The sequence below is a fragment of the Saimiri boliviensis genome, chromosome 12, assembly GCF_048565385.1.
Source record: "Saimiri boliviensis isolate mSaiBol1 chromosome 12, mSaiBol1.pri, whole genome shotgun sequence".
NCBI lineage: Eukaryota > Metazoa > Chordata > Mammalia > Primates > Cebidae > Saimiri > Saimiri boliviensis.
This window is the reverse complement of record NC_133460.1, coordinates 83264863-83284698: the sequence shown is the minus strand read 5'-3', so window position 1 is coordinate 83284698 and position 19836 is coordinate 83264863. Positions and strand designations below refer to the sequence as shown.

Below are 19836 nucleotides of genomic sequence, written 5' to 3'. Positions count from 1 at the left end.
TTCTCCAGCCCAGACCTTTGTTTCTGAGATGACCAGCTCTAAGCTGTGCTTGACCTTTTTTTTTTCATTTCCCATACTTGTTTATGTAATCTTAACGTTCATAATCAGAGATACTCTTGACCTTTGGGTGATAGCCAAGGGGATCTACATTAGCATTATAAAATACTAACACATTTTAACATTTATATTTAGAAGGAACTTAGAGTTTATCTACTATAAATTCATGACTTTAAATGTGGATGGAGAAACTGAAGTCCAAGATAATTACTGCTACAAGTACCACAGCTAGCGTGTAGCATGACCCAGAATTTCCAGGGTACATTCTTCTTTCCACATCACGGTTATTTGCCTACTTAGACCATACCTCTCCTTTTGTTGATGTGTTCTTTTACACATATTTATTTACTGAGATATAATTCAAATAGCAGAAAATTCACCTTTGAAAGTATGAAATTCAGTGGTTTTTAATATATTTGCAGAATTCTGAAATCATCTCCACAATCTAATTTTAGAACATATTCATCACTCCAAAAGAAACCTCATATCCATTAGTAATCACTCTCCTTCCAGCTCCCCCATGTTAAACTTCCTCCTCTTCTTCAACCATAGGAAACCATTAGTCTATGTATTGTCTCTATGAATTTGCCTATTCTGAACATTTCATATAAATAGAATCATATAATATATGGCCTTCTGTGTCTGGCTTCTTTCACTTAGCTTAATGTTTTCGAGGTTCATTCATGTTATAGTATTTCCCTTTTTGTTTTGTTTAACCAAAGCTGCTTTCTCTAACTGCCTTTATTATGTCTTAGAGCACAAAATTAAACATTAAATATCCTGCAAGCCAAAGACAAAAAAAGAGAAACATAAATATATTACTCTGCTCTGGTTACTCATAAAGGAAGTAGATAGTTTGTCATGTACACAGATTTTTTTAGCACTATATTTTTAAGGGAAATCATAGATGCAGTCCTTTAATCTGGCCAGATGGATGTGTCTTTTGATTATTTAAAGCATTTTCCTTAACTTTCTTAGTCTAAAAGTTCCCTGCTTCCCTTGAGTTGGGTACACTGCACAGTGTTGGAAGGGGTGAGAGGACAACCTTGTGGTGTCCTCAAATGACGCTTTTGTGTGTGTGTATAAGAGTAAATTTTTATGTAATATTTACCAACATGTTATTTGACCGCCACCATTAATTCTCAGAATGTTTCTTCCATTTATGATCATAATGCTAACTTTAATCTCAAATTTGTGTAATTTTCTTATACCACTTCATTTCTGAAAAAGGTCAATGACTTTACCAACCCAAAATACATTCCAAATAATGCAAATTCTCTAGCAAATGTGGGGAGAGAAAGCAGGAAGTTGTACCTCGCTAGAAATGAAAAGAGGAATATGATTGATTGTTGATGTACCATGGATTTGGCCACATATATTTTTTTCTTTTTGAGGACCCTCAGGTACAGAGAATTAAATTAACACAATACTCCTAAACTAACAGAAAACTATTTTTATCAGTTCATGAAAGGTCTTGTTTTCATTTTAGTGTTTACCTCTCTCTTATACATGCCTTCCTATGGGTTTGATATATGTTCTTAAGAGGCATGTATCATTACAGGGTATTTAGTGTTATTGGGTGTCAATGAGCAATTTTATTTGTAATATTGTGTCATAAATCTCATTCGGTGGTTTTTTTTTTTAAATTTATCACTAAACCTTTAAAGCCTATTTATGTTACTGGATTTACATTGATTTTATTGTTTTAACTGCTGCATAATATTGTATAGTATATATCTACATTTTATTTTTCTATTCCTCTAGCAATGGACATCTGCTACAGTGATATAGAGAGATTTCTCATCCTTACCTCTTTAGAGACCTGAGGAAGAATTGTTTTGGTGTGTATGTCTAGGAGAGTAGTTGGTGGCGGGGAGGCATAGGACCTAAATACACTATTTTCTTTATCCAGCCTCTTTAGTGCATAGCTGGCGTCCTCCCAGTCCCACCTCTACTCTAGCCATCATTGTAGAGATCAGGGCTGGGCCAGCATGCAGGCCGCAGCAAATAAACTTATGTTGCTTTTATCTAGATCTTTCATGTAGTGAGAGGTTTTCATTGTATGCCTTTGTTTTTCCTGGTCTCTAAGGTTGTTTTTGCAGTCAGCATATTGCTAGGTGCTGGTGTGCTAGGTAGTGCCCCACTTCTCGTTTCCTGCTCTGGGGCTTCTCTGAGACAGAGATGAGGAGCACTCAGGGATCTGCTCAGCACTGGTTCCTGTCTGTGAAATAGGGATAGGGGAGCAAGAGGTTAACGATCCCAAGGCTACTCATGCTTCCTCTTGTATCCCCTTGGGGGACGGTTCTGATACACAATCTGTAAGGATCTTAAGACTGAGTAGTTGCCAGCATTGGTTGTTAATTTGAAAATGCATCTTTGTCTTAGTTTTCCCTTATTCTCTTTTTCAGTCCCCCAGTTCCTCATTGCTGCTCCTTGGTATTATTTCTCAAGTGAACTATCTGTAGACAAGTCTTTGACGCAGGCTCTGCTGTCAGGGGCTACCCAGCATGTAGTCTCACCCCTGAGTGCCACCAGATTGCAATCCTGTGCATCTGCACCCTGATCTGAATAGTTGGGTCCGTCTTCAGCGTGTGGGTCAGAGACTAGGCCGTTTCAAATCTTTAGCACACCACCTTTCAACAAGAAGTTTTGCTTCTGCTTAGAAGGCATGCAGTTATTCCCTGTGTGGGATGTGTCATTTGTGGATCAGTGACTTTTCTTTTTACCCTTACTGCAGCTATTTTCAAACTGTGATTACAATATACCTGCCCTAGTAATTATAAAACACCTCTCCCACAAACACTGCTCCTCTACCTTCTTGTGATTTGTGACTTTTGATGCTTGTGATGTGTTCGTGGCTTTCAGGTAGTACATGTGTCGTAGATGTACTATAAGAGAGACTGAAAATAATTGCTTCTCAATACTTGTTAATATGGAAACACAATATGATTTATATTTTTTAGTGGAAGGTACTGCAGTCAGTTTACATCCTAGAGTACGACTTGTTCTGTCCATTGTCACTTGGGTTTACTTAGGGAAAAATTATCATTTCTTTGGTGGACACTGGTCAATATTAATGCATTTTGGTTTGTGAATGCCAACACATTGAACTGGGTGCATCATCATAAAAAAGCACAAATCATGACCTTCTGAAAGCAGGAAATCAGATCAACTTCCTTAAGGGAATGTGTGTTTTTTTCTCCTGTTGGAACGCTTTTAAAATCTCACCATCCCCTTCCGCTTCTGTTGTGTAAACAGGTGGTTAATACATACACTCCAGGAAAGAAGATTTGGCTTGAAGGTGTGGTGACCACCTCAGCTGGAGGCACAAACAATCTATCAGATTCCTATGCTGCAGGATTCTTGTGAGTAGCACTTGGAATTTCACCCCCAGGGGCTTTCAGGAGGGAAGGACAGTGAATCTCAGACATAGCTGATTATTATTCTAGGCATCAAAGGGGTGAGGCATGTTTCCCAATGAAAGTTCATTTCATTCATTTGTGTATGTCTTTTTTTTTTTTTTTGAGACAGAGTTTCGCTCTTGTTACCCAGGCTGGAGTGCAATGGCACGATCTCGGCTCACCGCAACCTCCGCCTCCTGGGTTCAAGCAATTCTCCTGCCTCAGCCTCCTGAGTAGCTGGGATTACAGGCACGTGCCACCATGCCCAGCTAATGTTTTGTATTTTTAGTAGAGACGGGGTTTCACCATGTTGACCAGGATGGTCTCGATCTCTCGACATTGTGATCCACCCGCCTCGGCCTCCCAAAGTGCTGGGATTACAGGCTTGAGCCACCGCACCCGGCCTCATTTGTGTATGTCTTAAACCATTCAACAGTGATCAATGCCTTCTCTAGATATTAAAATGTCAGGCACAGGCATCAGAGCAAAGATTATCATAAGTAATAGTAGTAACAGTAATAATTAAAGTAATAAGAGCTTTATTGAGTGTCGAAAGTTCAAAACAACATACATTTTCTAATCCAATTTTCATTATAGTCTTGGGAGATAGGTAACAATAAAGTATGTTTTTTTCCCTCCAGAGAAAATATGATTGGAGGAACTTGGATAGGAGATAACTGCAGAACTGTGGGAGATAAGTGCCATAATCATACTTTTAATGATACGGTGCTTATCATGTACCAAGTACTGTCTGAAGTCTTTATTTATATTTCATAATTTAACAACCAATGAAATAGATGCTACTGCTTTTATGACAATTTAGTGAAATAGATGCTATTATTATCCCATTTACAGATGAGAAAACTGAAAGAGTTGAAGTAACTTATCCAAGATCATTCATTTAGTTAGTGGTACAGCTTGGACCCAAACCCAGGCAGTTTGCTCCAGAGTACAGGTTCTTTATTATTGCAATGGACGACCTGCCTTCCTGCCTCACATGGTGTGTCTACAAATGAAAAATGGCAGACATGCAAAGGAATAAATAGTTTCTGTGACTGGGAGTATCAGGTGGGACTTCATGGAGGAAGTGGCATTTGAGTGCAGCATAGTAGGATTACTCTAATTTCTATAGGTGGGAGTCATGGTGGTGGCAGAGAGGAGAATTCTAGGCCCGAGAAACATCATGAGAGGAGCAGAGAATGACTAATGTGACTAAAGCCTTGTTATCTGCGGGGATGCAGTGAGGGCTGAGACTAAGGAAAGAGTTTGCCGCCAAATTACAGAAGGTCTTAAAAACCTGGTAGAGGAAGCGAGGCCTTGTTCTATATTCACAGAAAGCCACTGAAGATTCTGAAGGAGAAAGAGAGAGAGAGAGAATCTGACCTGTGTTTTAAAACTTTGGCTTTGGCAATAGTATTCACAAGAGTTGGGAAGGAATGGGAAAATGAATTTGAAGGCTACTATAGTTGTCTGGAGAATGACTTAAGCCAGAAGCATAAGGGCCTCTCATTAGCCTGCCAGTGTCACGTGGCAGGGACAAACCCCTCAACACCAGTAGGTGACTTGTTCCTGCTCCACTACAGCCCTGTGGTCTTGGATTTTTGACTGAGCAGTGTCCTCCTAAGAACTGCAGCTTTGCCCTCAGCTATGTGTTTTGCTACTTACAACTGTTCCTAACTATGCAGCTTCAGTTCCACTCTATAGAGGCAGCTTCTTTAATACATGAACGAAGGACAAATCAGGCCAGTCAAGTGGAATGCCTTTACAGGTAGAGTTCTGGCAAATGCAGATGAAGAAAATGAGTCATTGTAATTCTTGGTGATACCTTGGGTCTTCCATTTCTGTGTCCTCAGCATCCAACCTTGTGTAGCACGGACACTGTCAGCAAGCATGGTTCAAATCCATGAAGCAGAGTGAGTCAGCCTTTGATATAGCATTGCTAAGAATCTTCTTTCAAAAGTATACTCCCAGCCAGGCACGTGGGTCATGCCTGTAATCCCAGCACTTTGGGAGGCCAAAGTGGACAGATCACTTGAGGTCAGGAGTTCGAGACCAGCCTAGCCAATATGGTGAAACCCCATCCCTGCTAAAAATACAGATATTAGCTGGGCGTGGTGGCATGCAGCTGTAGTCGCAGCTACTCAGGAGGCTGAGGCAGGAGAATCACTTGAATCTGGGAAGCGGAGGTCACAGTGACCCAAGACTGCATTCCAGCCTTGGAAACAGAGCGAGATTCTGTCCTCCCTGAAGAAAACCCATGAAAGTACACTCCCACTCTCCACTGGGTTGACAGGAGATCTGCTGAAAGAGTGAGAAGCCAGGGCGTCAGTGCTGCAGGGACTCCCTTTGAATCAGCAGAGGAATGGCATTTACTCAGCAGTCACCACAGGATGCTGCTGCAGGGCCCAGCAAGCCACCGGTTGTACTGAGTGATTTTGTGAGCATTCTTCCCTTTAGGGAATGATGAAATGAAAAATACCAAGACCTTCATGGAGGAAGTTAGAGCAGAGACCTACCTTTTCATGAGCATCAGCCAAATAGCCATAGATCCCTACAGTCATTCTGGAGAATACGGATCAACATAGTTGTTTAGATTCCGATTGTAATTCAGCTATCCAATGCTTGGTTGACACAGATCAGATGAAAACTAGTTTATTCTGCTCCCGATCTCTCTAACCTCTTTGTCACCCATTTGGTCTCAACTCCACTGGCAGCACCCAGCAATGTGGCCTTTGAGTCCAGTTCTCCAAGGGGCATAAATTGTTTCCTATGGCAGGCAGTGGGGGCAGTAAACATTCTAGGAAGCTCTAGGAGGCTAGCAAGAAATGAAAAAGAAGGCATTTTCCACCCTTTTTGAAATATTAATATATCACATAACTCTGATTTCACCAGGACATATACACGTGCATGTATGCATAAATCAGAATTCTTTGCTACCAAGTGTTCAAGAGTAGTGTTTTTTAGCTAGGGCTTTGAGATTCTTTGGTGTACCACAGCTACTCCTGGCATGTTGCTGAGTCTCAAGCACCTAATAGTGTCTGGCACATAGTAGATATTCACCTTTAGTAGAGTGGAAAATAATGGCAGGGTAGCATATTTGGTGGGTTATACCAGTCATTTTATCAACTTTCTCTAGCCAAGCATGGAAAGGAGCCTTGGAAGACCATTTCTTTCCCTCTCTGAGGGGGTTTGTTATTATAGGAGGAAGATGAAGATAATTTTAGTACTAATAATTCTATTCTGAAAGCCATGGGGAAGCAGTAGTTCTGGTTATAGTTATTTTTGAATGCTCCAGACTCTGCATGTACATATAGGGATGTAGGTTTGCAGGGAGGATCCATACTCTTCCCCCTCATTTTTGGATTCCTTAAATATCTTCCTATACACTAGTGAAAACATGAGGTTTGTGAATTGATATTTATTTGTTGAGTATATACTCTATGCAGGTCACTAAGCTAGGCTCTGTAGATGTCAAAAGTAGAAATTTGATATGATTCCTTTAAATGTGTATACACAGGCATTTATATACCTAGTGCTTTACCAATGACTTACATGGTCACACAAACATTTTTGTGTATCTTCTCAATTCTGAAAATAATGCCTAGCATTTAGTGTTGACTAATGTTATTGAATAAATAATGAATGAGTGAACAAATGAGATATTTTCTTAGGTAAAAACACCAAGACAGAGTCCTATATTGACATGAAGATGCTGGTAGATGGAGGGACTCACATATGTGACTATGTGTTTCTTCATTGTTTTGTTTCTTCCTTCATTTAACAAGCATACGGATGGAAAGTTGAATAAGACAATTTGCTTTTAAAATAATTGTTAGATATAGACCCTATTGTATTTGTGCCATTTCAGTGTAGAAAGAACACTACTTAAGAGGCATTAGCCCACAATTCATGTAACAGTTCTACCACAAGACAGCCTTTGATAAGGTATTTCATAGTATGTCTCAGTGGCTAAAGGAAAAGCTAGTATGTTGATGTCTAGGATTGCCAAATTAATAAAAAGGATGAAGGCAAATAGGTGGTTTAGCCATGTCATGCTCCAAAAGTAATTTCAATTCCCTAGGTCACAATGTTCCAATTTGAACAACAACAAAAATAATGCTACTGCATTACAGTCAGATTTTCCTTTTGATTTAAAACTTTTGTTTTGTGTTTTGCTTTTCTTTTTTATTTTTGTAACTCTAATTTTCAGTAAATATTTGTTAGTTTTTATGATAATAGAATATAATTGTAAATGTGAAAAACATTTGAATATAGAAATAACATTTATTCACAGTATAAAAATTAGCAATGCTCTTTATTCCAGTAAGGAAAAAACTTAATTCTACAAGCCACGGGCTTGGAGCTCCATATGGTTTCAGATTTGGGAAATCATAACTATGCGTAATTTTCCCCAGTGTGCTGAATGGTGATTCTCAAAGTTCCCAGAATCTAATTTTATCCAGACAGATTTCAAGTCAACAGAGTATTGAGTACCTACAGTGTGCCAGAAATGGTGATGGGTGTTTGGGGTACAAGTTCAGACATTGTGTCTATGCTTGATGAGCTCATAACTGACAAGGGAAAAGTAAAGAAGTGATTCTGTGGATTTTTTGAGGGTATGAATAAGAGATCTGGGGAAGTACAGAGGAAGGTACTACTGTTGGCTGGGGCAGCAGAGTTTAGAAGAAAATAACACTTGATTTGGAGATTCATATATGAGAAGATATTTGCCAGTTAAAAAGGGGTGGGTTCAAGGAAGAGAGGAAGGGAATTCTAAGCAGAAGTTAAAACATGCATAAAGACTCAGGTAAGTGTAAGAAAGCAGTGTGTATTTGGGTAGCTGAGAGTAATTTCATGTGGCTTGGAGCCTATGGGAAATGGGGTTTAGGGTGAGAGAAGAGGGGGAAGAGGTGACAGCTAAATCTGGACACACATATGTTAAGGACGGGCTGTGAAATGCTTTATCTTTCATAAAGGGAAGACTGAATCTCTAAGTCACATTTATTCCATGTATTATTACAAGTAGTAGTTTCCCTAAGTTTCAGAAGTAGGAAGAGAAAGAGAACCCCAAATGAATGCATGAATGGATGAATGAGCGGAATGTGTAAATAATGAAGGCAGAGTCAGTGGTGTTAGAAGAACAAAGAGGGCAGTCTTTGAAGAATGGCATGCCCTAGAAAGTGGGTGTTTGGCATAGTGGGATAGATGGTAAGTGTGTGAACAGTGCAAGTCCTCCACTACAAAATATGTGTGATGGTGGCATACTTGAATCCCTGAATAGTTACTTGTAGTGCCAATGAAAATTATTATTGCATTGACTACTGACAGTGATATATGAGGGTTACTAATGATTAGACTATGTTTGCATAGGTCACAGGAGTATTTGAGTTAGAGTTTTGTTAAAGGTACATGTTCAGTGACAGGGTATAAGCAGGGGATTTTGAGGAATGGAATGCATAATGTGTGTTCTTCTATAATTGTGTCCTTTGGCCAGGAGGGATGACATTAGGCTTACAAATGGCTAGGGTATTCATTTGTTAGTATTTCAGCAATAAAATGTTGAGTCATTAACAACAAACTAATGATCAAGGGCGATTCATTTTACTCCCTTAGACTTCTGTTTCTTTTTCTATCAAATTAAGAGGTTGGATTTGATAATCTCTAAAATCTATTACAGCTGTGAATTTAATGCTTAAAATAACCCTCTTTAAAGTACTAAATAAATTTGGTGATGAGAGATTGGTATATATGTAGACAATCTCTATAGAGCTTGTTATATGCCATTTTTAAAATGTATTGATGTAGTCCTTTTTTTCTGCCTTTTAGATGGTTGAACACTTTAGGAATGCTGGCCAATCAGGGCATTGATGTTGTGATACGGCACTCATTTTTTGACCATGGATACAATCACCTCGTGGACCAGAATTTTAACCCATTACCAGTAAGTGTGGGATAAAGATTCCCAATTCCTTTTCCATATCACTCAGTTCTTTTGATCATGCCTTGTTCCATACTAGGAGAATATTTTTCCTCTTGCTGTTACCAGTTAATTTCATAAATTGAACAGAAGCATTCTTAGTTTTGTTTTCTTGATCCATTTCACAGACTTTTGGCTTCACTACACACACACATCTATATACTCACTTACTTTTATATATACACATACATATGTATGTGCAGTATGCAATATACATATATTCATTTATATATATTTGTGTATCTATTACTATTGTTTTAAAAATCCTTGTGCAGTTGAGATTCTCCATCTACTTGTGGCCTGTTTGAACTCTGCTTGAGAGTGAATTTTTTCCAGATTGTTTTATTTTAATGCTAATAGGAGACATTAGTTAACATCAAATGCAACATGTTGAAAGCAGATGGAGGAGTGTTAGCCAAGATCAGAGGCACTAGGAACCCATCTCTTGGGGAGTGGCTGAAGTGCAATTACATTTAGATGTGGAGCCCTATGTGACAATGAGGGGATTTACCAAGAGTGCCAACTTCTCTAGGAAAGAGAAGAATAAACTAGAATGGCAAAAGCAGAAATCTGAGTTTGTCGAGTGACCTTATTGGCCAATTCCACTGACCAGAAAAGCTATGCTTACCAGAAATATTACAAGGGTTATCCTTTGTCATAGAAGTCATGGTCATGACAAAAGATCAGAATCCTCTCATCAAGTCGTAGAATTAAGAGCTGGAATTCCCCTTTGAGACGATCCAGTTCCACTTCATTTAACAGAGGGACTGCTGGCTAGGGGTGGGGTAAGGAGGTGGGGGCGTCGCGTAGAGCGAGCCCTGGAACCTGTTTCTGTGCCCTGATTCGGTGCTCTTTCTGCAGAACTACTTGTTGCCCTAGGGTCCACAATAAACAAACCCAAACTGGAATCAGTGAGCATTCCTACCACTTGCCTCTCTCTGCCAATTTCTACCACTCCCTCCACTCCCCAAGCCCTGAGCCAGGAAGCCTCCAAGCCCGAAGCAGAGAACAATGCTCACAGCACCAGTTCCACATCTCAATTGCAACCAAGTAATTGTTGTATCACTTGGTGTTCATGACTCCAAGAGTTCAATTAAATCACAAAGAGTAAAACTAACTAGCATAGTTGCTTTCGTTTGCTGGACAAGAGTACCTCTCCCAAGGTACATGTGTGGGAGATGGGTGGAAAGGGGTAAAAAGAGAGTTTTCAGTTTGGAACCATAGAGGATTGTTTTGTTTTGTTTCGTTTTTGCAGAAATAAAATAATTTTAAAAGTATCTATGAAATGTAAGCACTAAGCAAATATAGTGGCACACAGAAATAAATATTTATTGCACATCAGGCACAGGAGAGGACTAGTAATAGACAAGCGAATCGACAAGTAAGAGCACTGCTTGGGCCCTTTAGGGTGCCTGTGCAGGAAAGGCTTCTCTGAGAAGGTGACATGTAAGCCAAAAGCCCAATTACAGTAAACAGCCAGCTATGCAGATTTCACAAAAGAACTTTCCAGGCCAGGGAAGAAACTTACACAAAAGATCCAAGGCAGGAACACACTTGGCATATTTGAAGATACACAAGAACACTACAGTGACCGGGGCATGATGAAGAAGGGGGAGAAGTTGGAAATGAGGTAGGCAGGAGTCATATCACCTAGGGCTTTGTATGCTGAAAGGAGTTGACTTGTAAATAATATGAAAAGCCATTGGAAGGCCTAATCAGGGAAGTAACATGATCTAACTTACATTTTAAACAGATCACCCTGGCATAATTAATGCATCAAACGTTAGTTATAAAAGATGCAGATAATACTTAACAATGTACAGATCACTTTCATAAATGGCATCTACAATGCTCTGAACACTTCCCTCTGTCCTTCTTTTTTTTTATTTCCTTTATTTCTTTCATCACTCATTCAAATTTCATTCGCTCTTCTTGATCATGTACTGTGTGCTGATTGCTGTTCCTGGCAATAGGCCACTGTGGTAAACCAAAAAGACAAGGTTCCTGAACTCTTGGAGTTTGCAGTGTAGTAAACTGTACTGAGAAATGGCAAAGAAATTAACATATAAACCAGATAATTGCAATTTGTCATAATTGTTCTGAAAAGAACCTGGTGAGATAAATATGACTATTTATACTTATTTCACTAAAGAGAAACTAAGGTTCTATGACATTGTTGAGTGACTTATCCAAGGTCAGATGAGTAGTAACAGAGCTGGAACTCAGAGTTTTCCAGTTCTAAATTTTGTTTTCTTTTCACCATCCCACATTATTTCTTATGGTAGCTTCTTAGATGTCTTTGCTGTAGTTTGAGGCCAACATTGCCTTAGAATTGAGTCTGGAAATGAAAACAGGTATATTGGGAAATTGAAGAGAAGAAAACAGACTAGAAAAACAGGGTCTTTGGGTGACTAGACAGGCTTCATTTCCAGAGTTGAACAAACTTGGATTCCATATCAACCCTCTTTGTACCTTTGCATGGCCATGTGTAAGTTAAGGATGTCAGTCCTCATGGCTTTGTCCTCCTCAAATGAGAGTGGCTGCCAGTGACTTTATTTGAAAGCATGGCACAAACGACCTTAGTTGATACACAGTGGAGCAGAGCTCATAGAAGTTCCTAGGAAGAGAAAACAAGTTCCACCGATTCAGCACAAAGGCTCAAATGAGCTGGGCAGCTGTATTTCTGGAAACACCAAGCTGTAATGAAGAAATTGTGTGTAAAAGCACTTAAAAAGGTAGCAGGCTTCCTTTTTTACCTTTCTTTGCACTAATAAATTCTGCACCTTATAAGTAGAGAACTTGGCAGCTGGGAGAGTATGTCCCAAGTCTCCCCTGGAAGGAATTTACGAGCCTAGACCAGAGCACCGGTCTGACACACATTGCCAGCAGGCCCCTGGAATGTGTAATGGAGACAGACCTGGGAATCGTACTGGTTGCCACTTCAGAGAGTTGTGTAATTGATAACTAAACACTGCCAATAAAAACTTGCGGATTTTACACTGTGATTAAATCTTCAAGAGAGTTTGTTAAGAGCTTAGGGGATTAGTGAGTTGCATTTTGGTTGCCTCCCAAAACCCGTGCTCTTGAATAAATTCTGAAAAAGTGAGCATCCTGGCCTTATGGCTCTTCAACCCATATCCCATATTACCCCTCCTTCTGCCCAGTCAACCTTAATCCCAGTTTGTGGCATTCTGGCATAGCTCTGGCAGGACCATTTCAATAGCTCCAATCTAAGGTAAGAGAGAATATGAGGATGGCTCGTTAAAAGAGAAATTTGTCCTCAGAAAATATCATTTTCAAATATACTCCATGTTCTTCATGGTTGTTCCAATATAAAAGTGCCACCCACCTCCTGCTGTGACATTTTCCTTCTCCTGGTAAGAGAATATTTATTTCAGCCGCGCTTCATCACTCGACTCCCACTCTCTTCCCCTGCCCCCCCCCCAACACTGGGAAAGAGGGGACGTGTGAGTCTCCACAGCTGGTCAGTCGGTCGTGGGCTCCCGTGGGAGTAGGCAATGTTTGTGCAGAAGAGATCTGCACATTTGGTGGACATAGTCCAGACCCCACCAGTCATGGGCATTTCTCCTCAGAGAGGGTTTTGGAATTTAGCTAGCTGCTTTTTTTAAGAGCTTGATTTACAGATATTTCAGGGAAAGGACTGGTGAATTACTAGTCGACATCTTAACTCCCACACCAGGCTATCTTCACACAATTCAGTTCAAAAAACATGGACACCTCAGCTGTGTCTGGCTCTGTGATTGGCATTCTAGGGACATGCACTTAAATTCATCTATGGAACTAACAATTTGATGTGTGTTTGTGGGACTACAATCTAATCCTCTGTTTAAAATAAAATAAAAAGCTAGATCACATTGGATTGCCTTTTCCACACTGGACACAGTGGTATGGAAATTTACTGCCAGCAAGATTTTTTGCCTGCTTTCCCTGATGAACAGTATACATTCAATTCAACCCAATGCACATTTATGGAGTGCCTGCTGTGTACATTGTTCTGGAATATAGTCACTGGTCATGGACTGGAGTACAACTCACTAGACTATGTTGAGATTAAACCTGTGGTTGCAGTTCCCATAGCAACATGCTCTGAGCCAAGCCATCGCTGCTCAGATATCATCAGAAGGAAACTCTACTCCTTACTCATGCCTGCCTAGCACAGCTGATGAACTTACCACAAGATCCTAGGACAAGATGCTAGACGCTCCATCCCTGTTTCCCTCCAAAGTGTTAGAGACCGTGCCCCGTATGCACTGCTGAGACATGGTGTGGACATAGGTTTAAATCTTTCCCTGTGTCAAGCAAGGACACCCAGTTACAAACTCATGTTCCATTGATGCTGGATTGATACAAGAAGAATACCATCAAATTAGAAGGCATCGTAGGAAACAGCAGGAGCCTGGAACTATGAGAAGATTCATGAGTTCTAGTCCTAGCTCTGCCATTAATTAGACATGTACTTGGTATTCCAGTTTTCCTATCACTTAAATTGGAATAAAAATGCCACCTCTACCTCCAGAAGTTATTATTACAATCTTTGAAAAAATTAGGTAGACAAATAAGATTCTGATTTGGTATATACACATACATGTAGAAAATTGCTGGAAGGGACTACATCTAAATGTTAAAAGTGGTTTTCTTTGGATGCAGTTTTTATTTTCTTATGCGAATTTTTTTGTTTGTAAAATTGCTGTGATCAGCATTATTGCTTTTAAGATCTAAAACAAAGGCCTATTTTTCAAAGAAAAGAATGTTTCAAAGATTGTATTTTAAATAGCTATGCAAATGTTCACTTATTATTCATGTTTCACTTATTCATAAACACTTATTACATTCATGCTATGTGCTAGATACTGTGCTAGACACTAGAGACACTGTCCTGCCCTCAAGGAGCTTACAGTAGAGATGGGGAGATAGGCAAGTTAGCAGAGACTATAACAGAAGCCCTATAGTGAGATAGAAGAGGAGTACAGAAGCCAGACTGGGTGGAGGGCAGGCATGGGGCATCAAGGAAGGCTTTCTGGAGGAAACAGTGCATGAGCTGAATCTTTAAAAAGGGAAAGTTAACCTCAGGAAGACAAGTTTGGGGTCTGGGGAGGAACTTCCAAACAGAAGCAGTAGCATATGTAATAGTACAGAGGCATTAATTTTCCAATGAGTCATGTTAGATGGATTAGGAAAAATTAAGAAAGCTTTTCCCATTGCTTTCCAGTGGCCACACAGGGTGTGTGAAAATTAAAGTATTTCAAAGCTACAGACCTGGAGGAGGTAGGGCGGGGGAGGTACAGAACCCAGCCAAACCAGCCTGTGACCTGTTTCTTGGTGTAGCCGCCCTTCTCTTTCTTTTCTTTCCCGTGGGAGCCATCAGGAAGATGAAAGAAGCAGAGTGTACCTGTTTAGGGGTAGCTGTGATGTGAAACCTAATGCTCCCATTAGGGGCCCTGACAAAGACTTCACCATGTGCAGCCTTCCTTTGTGGGAACCTGCGGCTGCTGAGAGAAGGGCATCCTTGGCTGCAGGATCAATCACTGCAACTCAGGCTGGCTCCACGTCAGTGGCTGAAGTGCCTGGGCTGCATGCCCAGTGGACATGACTTGCTTCTTTTCTCCTCTATGTCTTTACCCTTGCTGTTCAAATCAGAGCCTGTGCTCTGCACCATCTGACAGGGAGGCAGTTCTTTTGCCCCTAATGCTTTCACTTAGATGCTCCTTTGATTTTTCTACTGAGTTCTCCTCCCTTGCTTATTTATCAGCCTGAGCGGTGTGCACAGGATGTCGGCAACGACACTAGCATTTGTAACCCCTCACTTGGATGGAAGGCCCCTTCGGAAGTAGAAAGAGCTCTAGACCTAAAATCAGAAGGTGCAAGCTCAAAATGCAGCACTGCAATTTTCTAGTTACATGAGTCTTCATTTCTTCCTCTGTGAAATAGGGCTAACTGTGCTGGTGTCTGAGACAGGGAAGTATTTGAAATGTACTGCTTAAAAGTATTGGCTTTGGAATCAGACTGACCTACGTCTCAAAACCAGCTCTACCACTTACTAGCTATATGTCCTTGGATTTATAAGCATCGATAAACATCAATTTCCTCTCATAAAATGGAGACAATGATAATGTCTACCTCAGAGGGTTGTTGGAAAGGACTAAATGAGCCAATGCATATGTATTTTTTAACCACATAGTAAATACTCAATAACCACTGTTATTATTTATAAAGTCACTTTGTTAAAATTCTGTAAGTCACAATAATTATAATGAATAACCTGAACAGAACTGTGGTGAGATAATATACATTTGAATATTTGTTTCCCTATCTGGAAATCAATTCAAGCAATGATGACTAAAGAATGAAAAGTAGATTTTTTGGTAAAACGAATTTAACTTTTTATAATTTTCAAGTAACTTAACTAGAAAATGAGAAGAAAAAAAAGGAAAGCTATGATTCCTTCACTTGAGAGGAATTGACTGCAAATGGTAAAAGACAAGCTAAAAATTACATTTTATTTCCTTCTGGAGAAGATGCTGGCAACCTTTCCCAGTGAAGGCAATTAAGGCAGTAACCAGGCTGCAATACTAGCTCCAGCACCTTCATTTGGTATTTATAAATGGCCCAATAAGCACTAGAAACCATGATATGTCACTTCAAAGTGCTAATGACAGCACATTATGTGAATCACTGAGAAGCAACAATTGAAAATCTCACTCTGCCACCAGCCATTTATATTGTTCTCACATTGCAATACTGAGGGATTACAGCTACAGCAAATTGGGTGGCCTCCTAAATAAATTAGGGAGAAGAAGCAATTATAGTCTCGCTGCACTTGAACTTAAGAACATGATTTGCCATCCTTGAATCAACCTGCAGACAGTGAGAAGCAAGGTCAGCTCTGGAATGAGAACTGCACTCACCTAACCTCATCAGCTCACTGAACACACTAAACAATTATCTAAAAATGACCTGAGAAGAAAGAGAGGGAGGGAGGGAGGAAGAAAAAAGAAAGGAAAGAAGGAAGAGAAAAAAAGAAAAGTCCTTTGCTAGGTTGGAAGACACTTTTGTGAATGCCACAGTTTGACAAAGTTAAATAATACTTCATCTTAAAGACTATATTTGCAAACATTAAGGGCACAATGATGTCTGGTTGTGACCTTTAGGAACCAAAAATAAGCCTCTGATAGAACCAAGATAATACATTATGTTTTTTTCTAACTCAATTATGGTTTTATGGTTGTTTACATAAAAGCAAAAGTCTTTATAAAAAATAGAAATAGATTTAAAAAATTCTCTTTTTAATTCTTATTTGAATGTACTACAGTATAACATTTTTTAAAATCTGTCAGTCATTAGATACCTCACTAACTTTCAACTGCTATCAACCTCTGCTTATTTTACCCTTGATTTGGTTTTAATGATTGAAAGGATTCAATAGAACACACCATTTTTACTTACCCTAAATTTGATGGCAGAAGGCATGCCTTCTATTCTAAAATTCCCCCTCATCTTGTTGTCACAGTCCTTATAGCTTTTCTTTGTTAGAGCAGTGGTTCCCAAGCCTGGCAGAACATTATAGTCACCTAGGGAGCTTTTTAAAAAAATACCTATGCTTAGGCATCAATCCCAGAGAGTCTTGTTCAAGTTGGTCTGTAGAGGATCCCAGGTGTTGATATATTTTTAAAGTCCAAGTGATTGTAATGTGCAGCCAGAATTGAGAACTGTATTAGAGGTTTATGTTGCCCTGATTAAATTATTAATTACTTTTTTTATTTTTCTGTACTCCTCTGTATTCAACTTTTGCTTCAATTATAGATATTAACAAAATATTTAAAAGGCCGGGCGCGGTGGCTCAAGCCTGTAATCCCAGCACTTTGGGAGGCCGAGGCGGGTGGATCACGAGGTCAAGAGATCGAGACCATCCTGGTCAACATGGTGAAACCCCGTCTCTACTAAAAATACAAAAAATTAGCTGGGCATGGTGGCCCATGACTGTAATCCCAGCTACTCAGGAGGCTGAGGCAGGAAAATTGCTTGAACCCAGGAGGCAGAGGTTGCGGTGAGCCGAGATCGCGCCATTGTACTCCAGCCTGGGTAACAAGAGCGAAACTACGTCTAAAAAAAAAAAAAATATTTGGTACCGTCTATAATTCATTCGACAACTGTTTTTATTGAGTATCTAATATGTGCCAGACACTTCTAGATTCTGAGGAAGTGGAGGTGAAGGAGAAAGACCAGATCCCTGCCCTCATTGGAGGTTACAGTCTAGAAGGAGAGACTAAAAATAAACTAGTAAACTAACAAATAATTACAAATTTCAGAATGCTGTGTAGGAAGCAAACAGGTTGCTAAGTTGGATAATGAGGAGGGGAGACTTCTTTAGAAAGCGTGGCCGGGGAGGTCTTCACTGAAGAGGCAACCGTTAGAGAGGCTGGTGGAAGAGCAGAGCATTACTCAGCAGCAACAGCATCAGCAAAGGCTGCAGTGGGGGAAAGACACCCAGTCACACATCAGAGGCCACACAGTGTCTCTAAGACCAACCTGAGGTATAGTCCACCCACAGCCAGGCACAGAGGCAGACAGCACTGCTCAGCATAGTTTAGCTCAACCTCCCTGCACCTGATGCTCTGCCCTGCCCTTACACCAGCACTTGGCAAACTTCATTGCTTCCTATTGCCCTTTATGCAAATAATAGTGGTGTATCTCACTGCCTGGCCCTATATCTAGGATCCCCGACTGAGCCTAATGCCTAGAGTTTTCCTGTCATTGACCTAACCATTTGCACTTTCTGTTACCTGTCATCAGACTTTGAAATGAGAATGGCAGAACATTTGGTAGTTTATTATGCTATTCCATTTTTGCTTATGTTTACAAATTTCACTGGTAATTCCTTTAATATCCTTGTTTGAGAGCCTTATGACATACACTAAAGCAAAGCACTGTTTTAGTTTCTTTAGAACATAAAAAATAATGTTAGATTCCTTCTCTCTATGTTTATTATCTGTTTGTGGTGACATAGAGCCTTGGAGAGAGAGTTAATAGATGATGGATGTGTATGTTGAAGTCTGTCTTGTTTACTCATTATCCCCAGAGCCTTACATAAGGTGCCTTGCATAGGAAGTACTCAATAAATATTTGTGAAAAGAAGGGAGGGAGGAAGAGATCCAAATGATCAATAAACAATAGGCTTTTAGATGTCTGAGGTAGGAGATGTTACTACTGGCTGGAAGGGAGGAGCTAGAGGGAAGATTAGGAAAGACTGTGCAACAAGATGTCATTGGTGACCATTTATAATATTAGTTACCCAAATAATACACGTTCCTGAGAAAGCTTCTTACCCCAGGGCACCACAATGATGTAACAGTAGGAAGGAAGGAGAGCCTCGGGATAGAAGGCTCACCAACTGGAAGACCAGGAGTTCTGGATCTGATTCCATATTCTGCCACCAACTCACTCACTGTAGGGCACTGGGTTCCCTGTGTCTGTCTCAAAAGTAGACGTTTAATTGGACAATTCGAGATTTCCTTCAGCTCTGAGTTTTCTCATTCATTTCAATGCATTATGTCCATACTAGTGTCTTCAGATGGACCTCCCAGCTGAATCTAAACTAATAAAATATTTTAAAATAACACTGTACTGCTTCCCTTTGAAATCATTCAGGAAATAAAGCTTTTTTCCTCAAGGATCCTGTAGCCCTGTTATAGTACTTACAACTTTCTTTTGTTATTAGAACTGTTGGGGTCCAATTATTTCTTCTATTCCTTTCTCTTTCTTCTCCTTCTAGTGTGTTACACCTTTTGTGTTTTCCCACAGTCCTCAGATATTCTGCCCTGTTTTAGTCAGTCAGCGTTCACTTTGCTGTTCAGTTCGGGAGGTTTCTATTGATATATCCTCAAATTCAGAGATTATTTCCTCAGCCATGTCCAGTCTACTAATAATCTTATCAAGGGCATTTTTCATTTGTGTTATAGTATTTCTGATCTCTAGCTTTTTTTTTAGTTCTTAGGGTTTCCATCTCTCTGCTTATATTGCTCATCTGCTTTTACATGCTATTTGCTTTATCCATTAGAGCCTTTAGCATATTAATAATAGCTGTTTTTAATTCCTGTTCAGATAATTTCAACATCCCTGCCATGCATAATGTTTGCTCTGTTTCTTTAAATTGTGGGTTTTTTTGCCTTTAAGTGTGTCTTATAATTTATCTGGATAGCTGTGATGTATCAGGAAAAAAGAACGATTGTAGTAGGCCTTTAGTAATATGACAAAGTTGGGTCTCTCCTTTCACTTAGGTCAGTGAGGCTCTGGTAATACCCCAACGGGTTAGTCTCTGGTTAATTAGTTTCTCTGGAGGGCAGAACTTGTTAAGAAGAACAGAGGCTGAGAACAGTGGTTCAT

General features: G+C 39.9%; 1 protein-coding gene across 3 annotated transcripts in view; it reads left to right on the top strand.

Moving 5' to 3' along the window:
* The window catches only part of HPSE2 (heparanase 2 (inactive)), an 841690-nt gene that overhangs the window by 678268 nt on the left and 143586 nt on the right, over positions 1-19836 (top strand). For all 3 annotated transcript variants that reach the window (XM_074382736.1, XM_010333375.3, XM_074382735.1), the window contains 2 exons: positions 3316-3422; positions 9285-9399. In XM_074382736.1, the coding sequence (XP_074238837.1) occupies positions 3316-3422; positions 9285-9399 (222 nt within the window). The remainder of the gene's footprint in view (positions 1-3315; positions 3423-9284; positions 9400-19836) is intronic.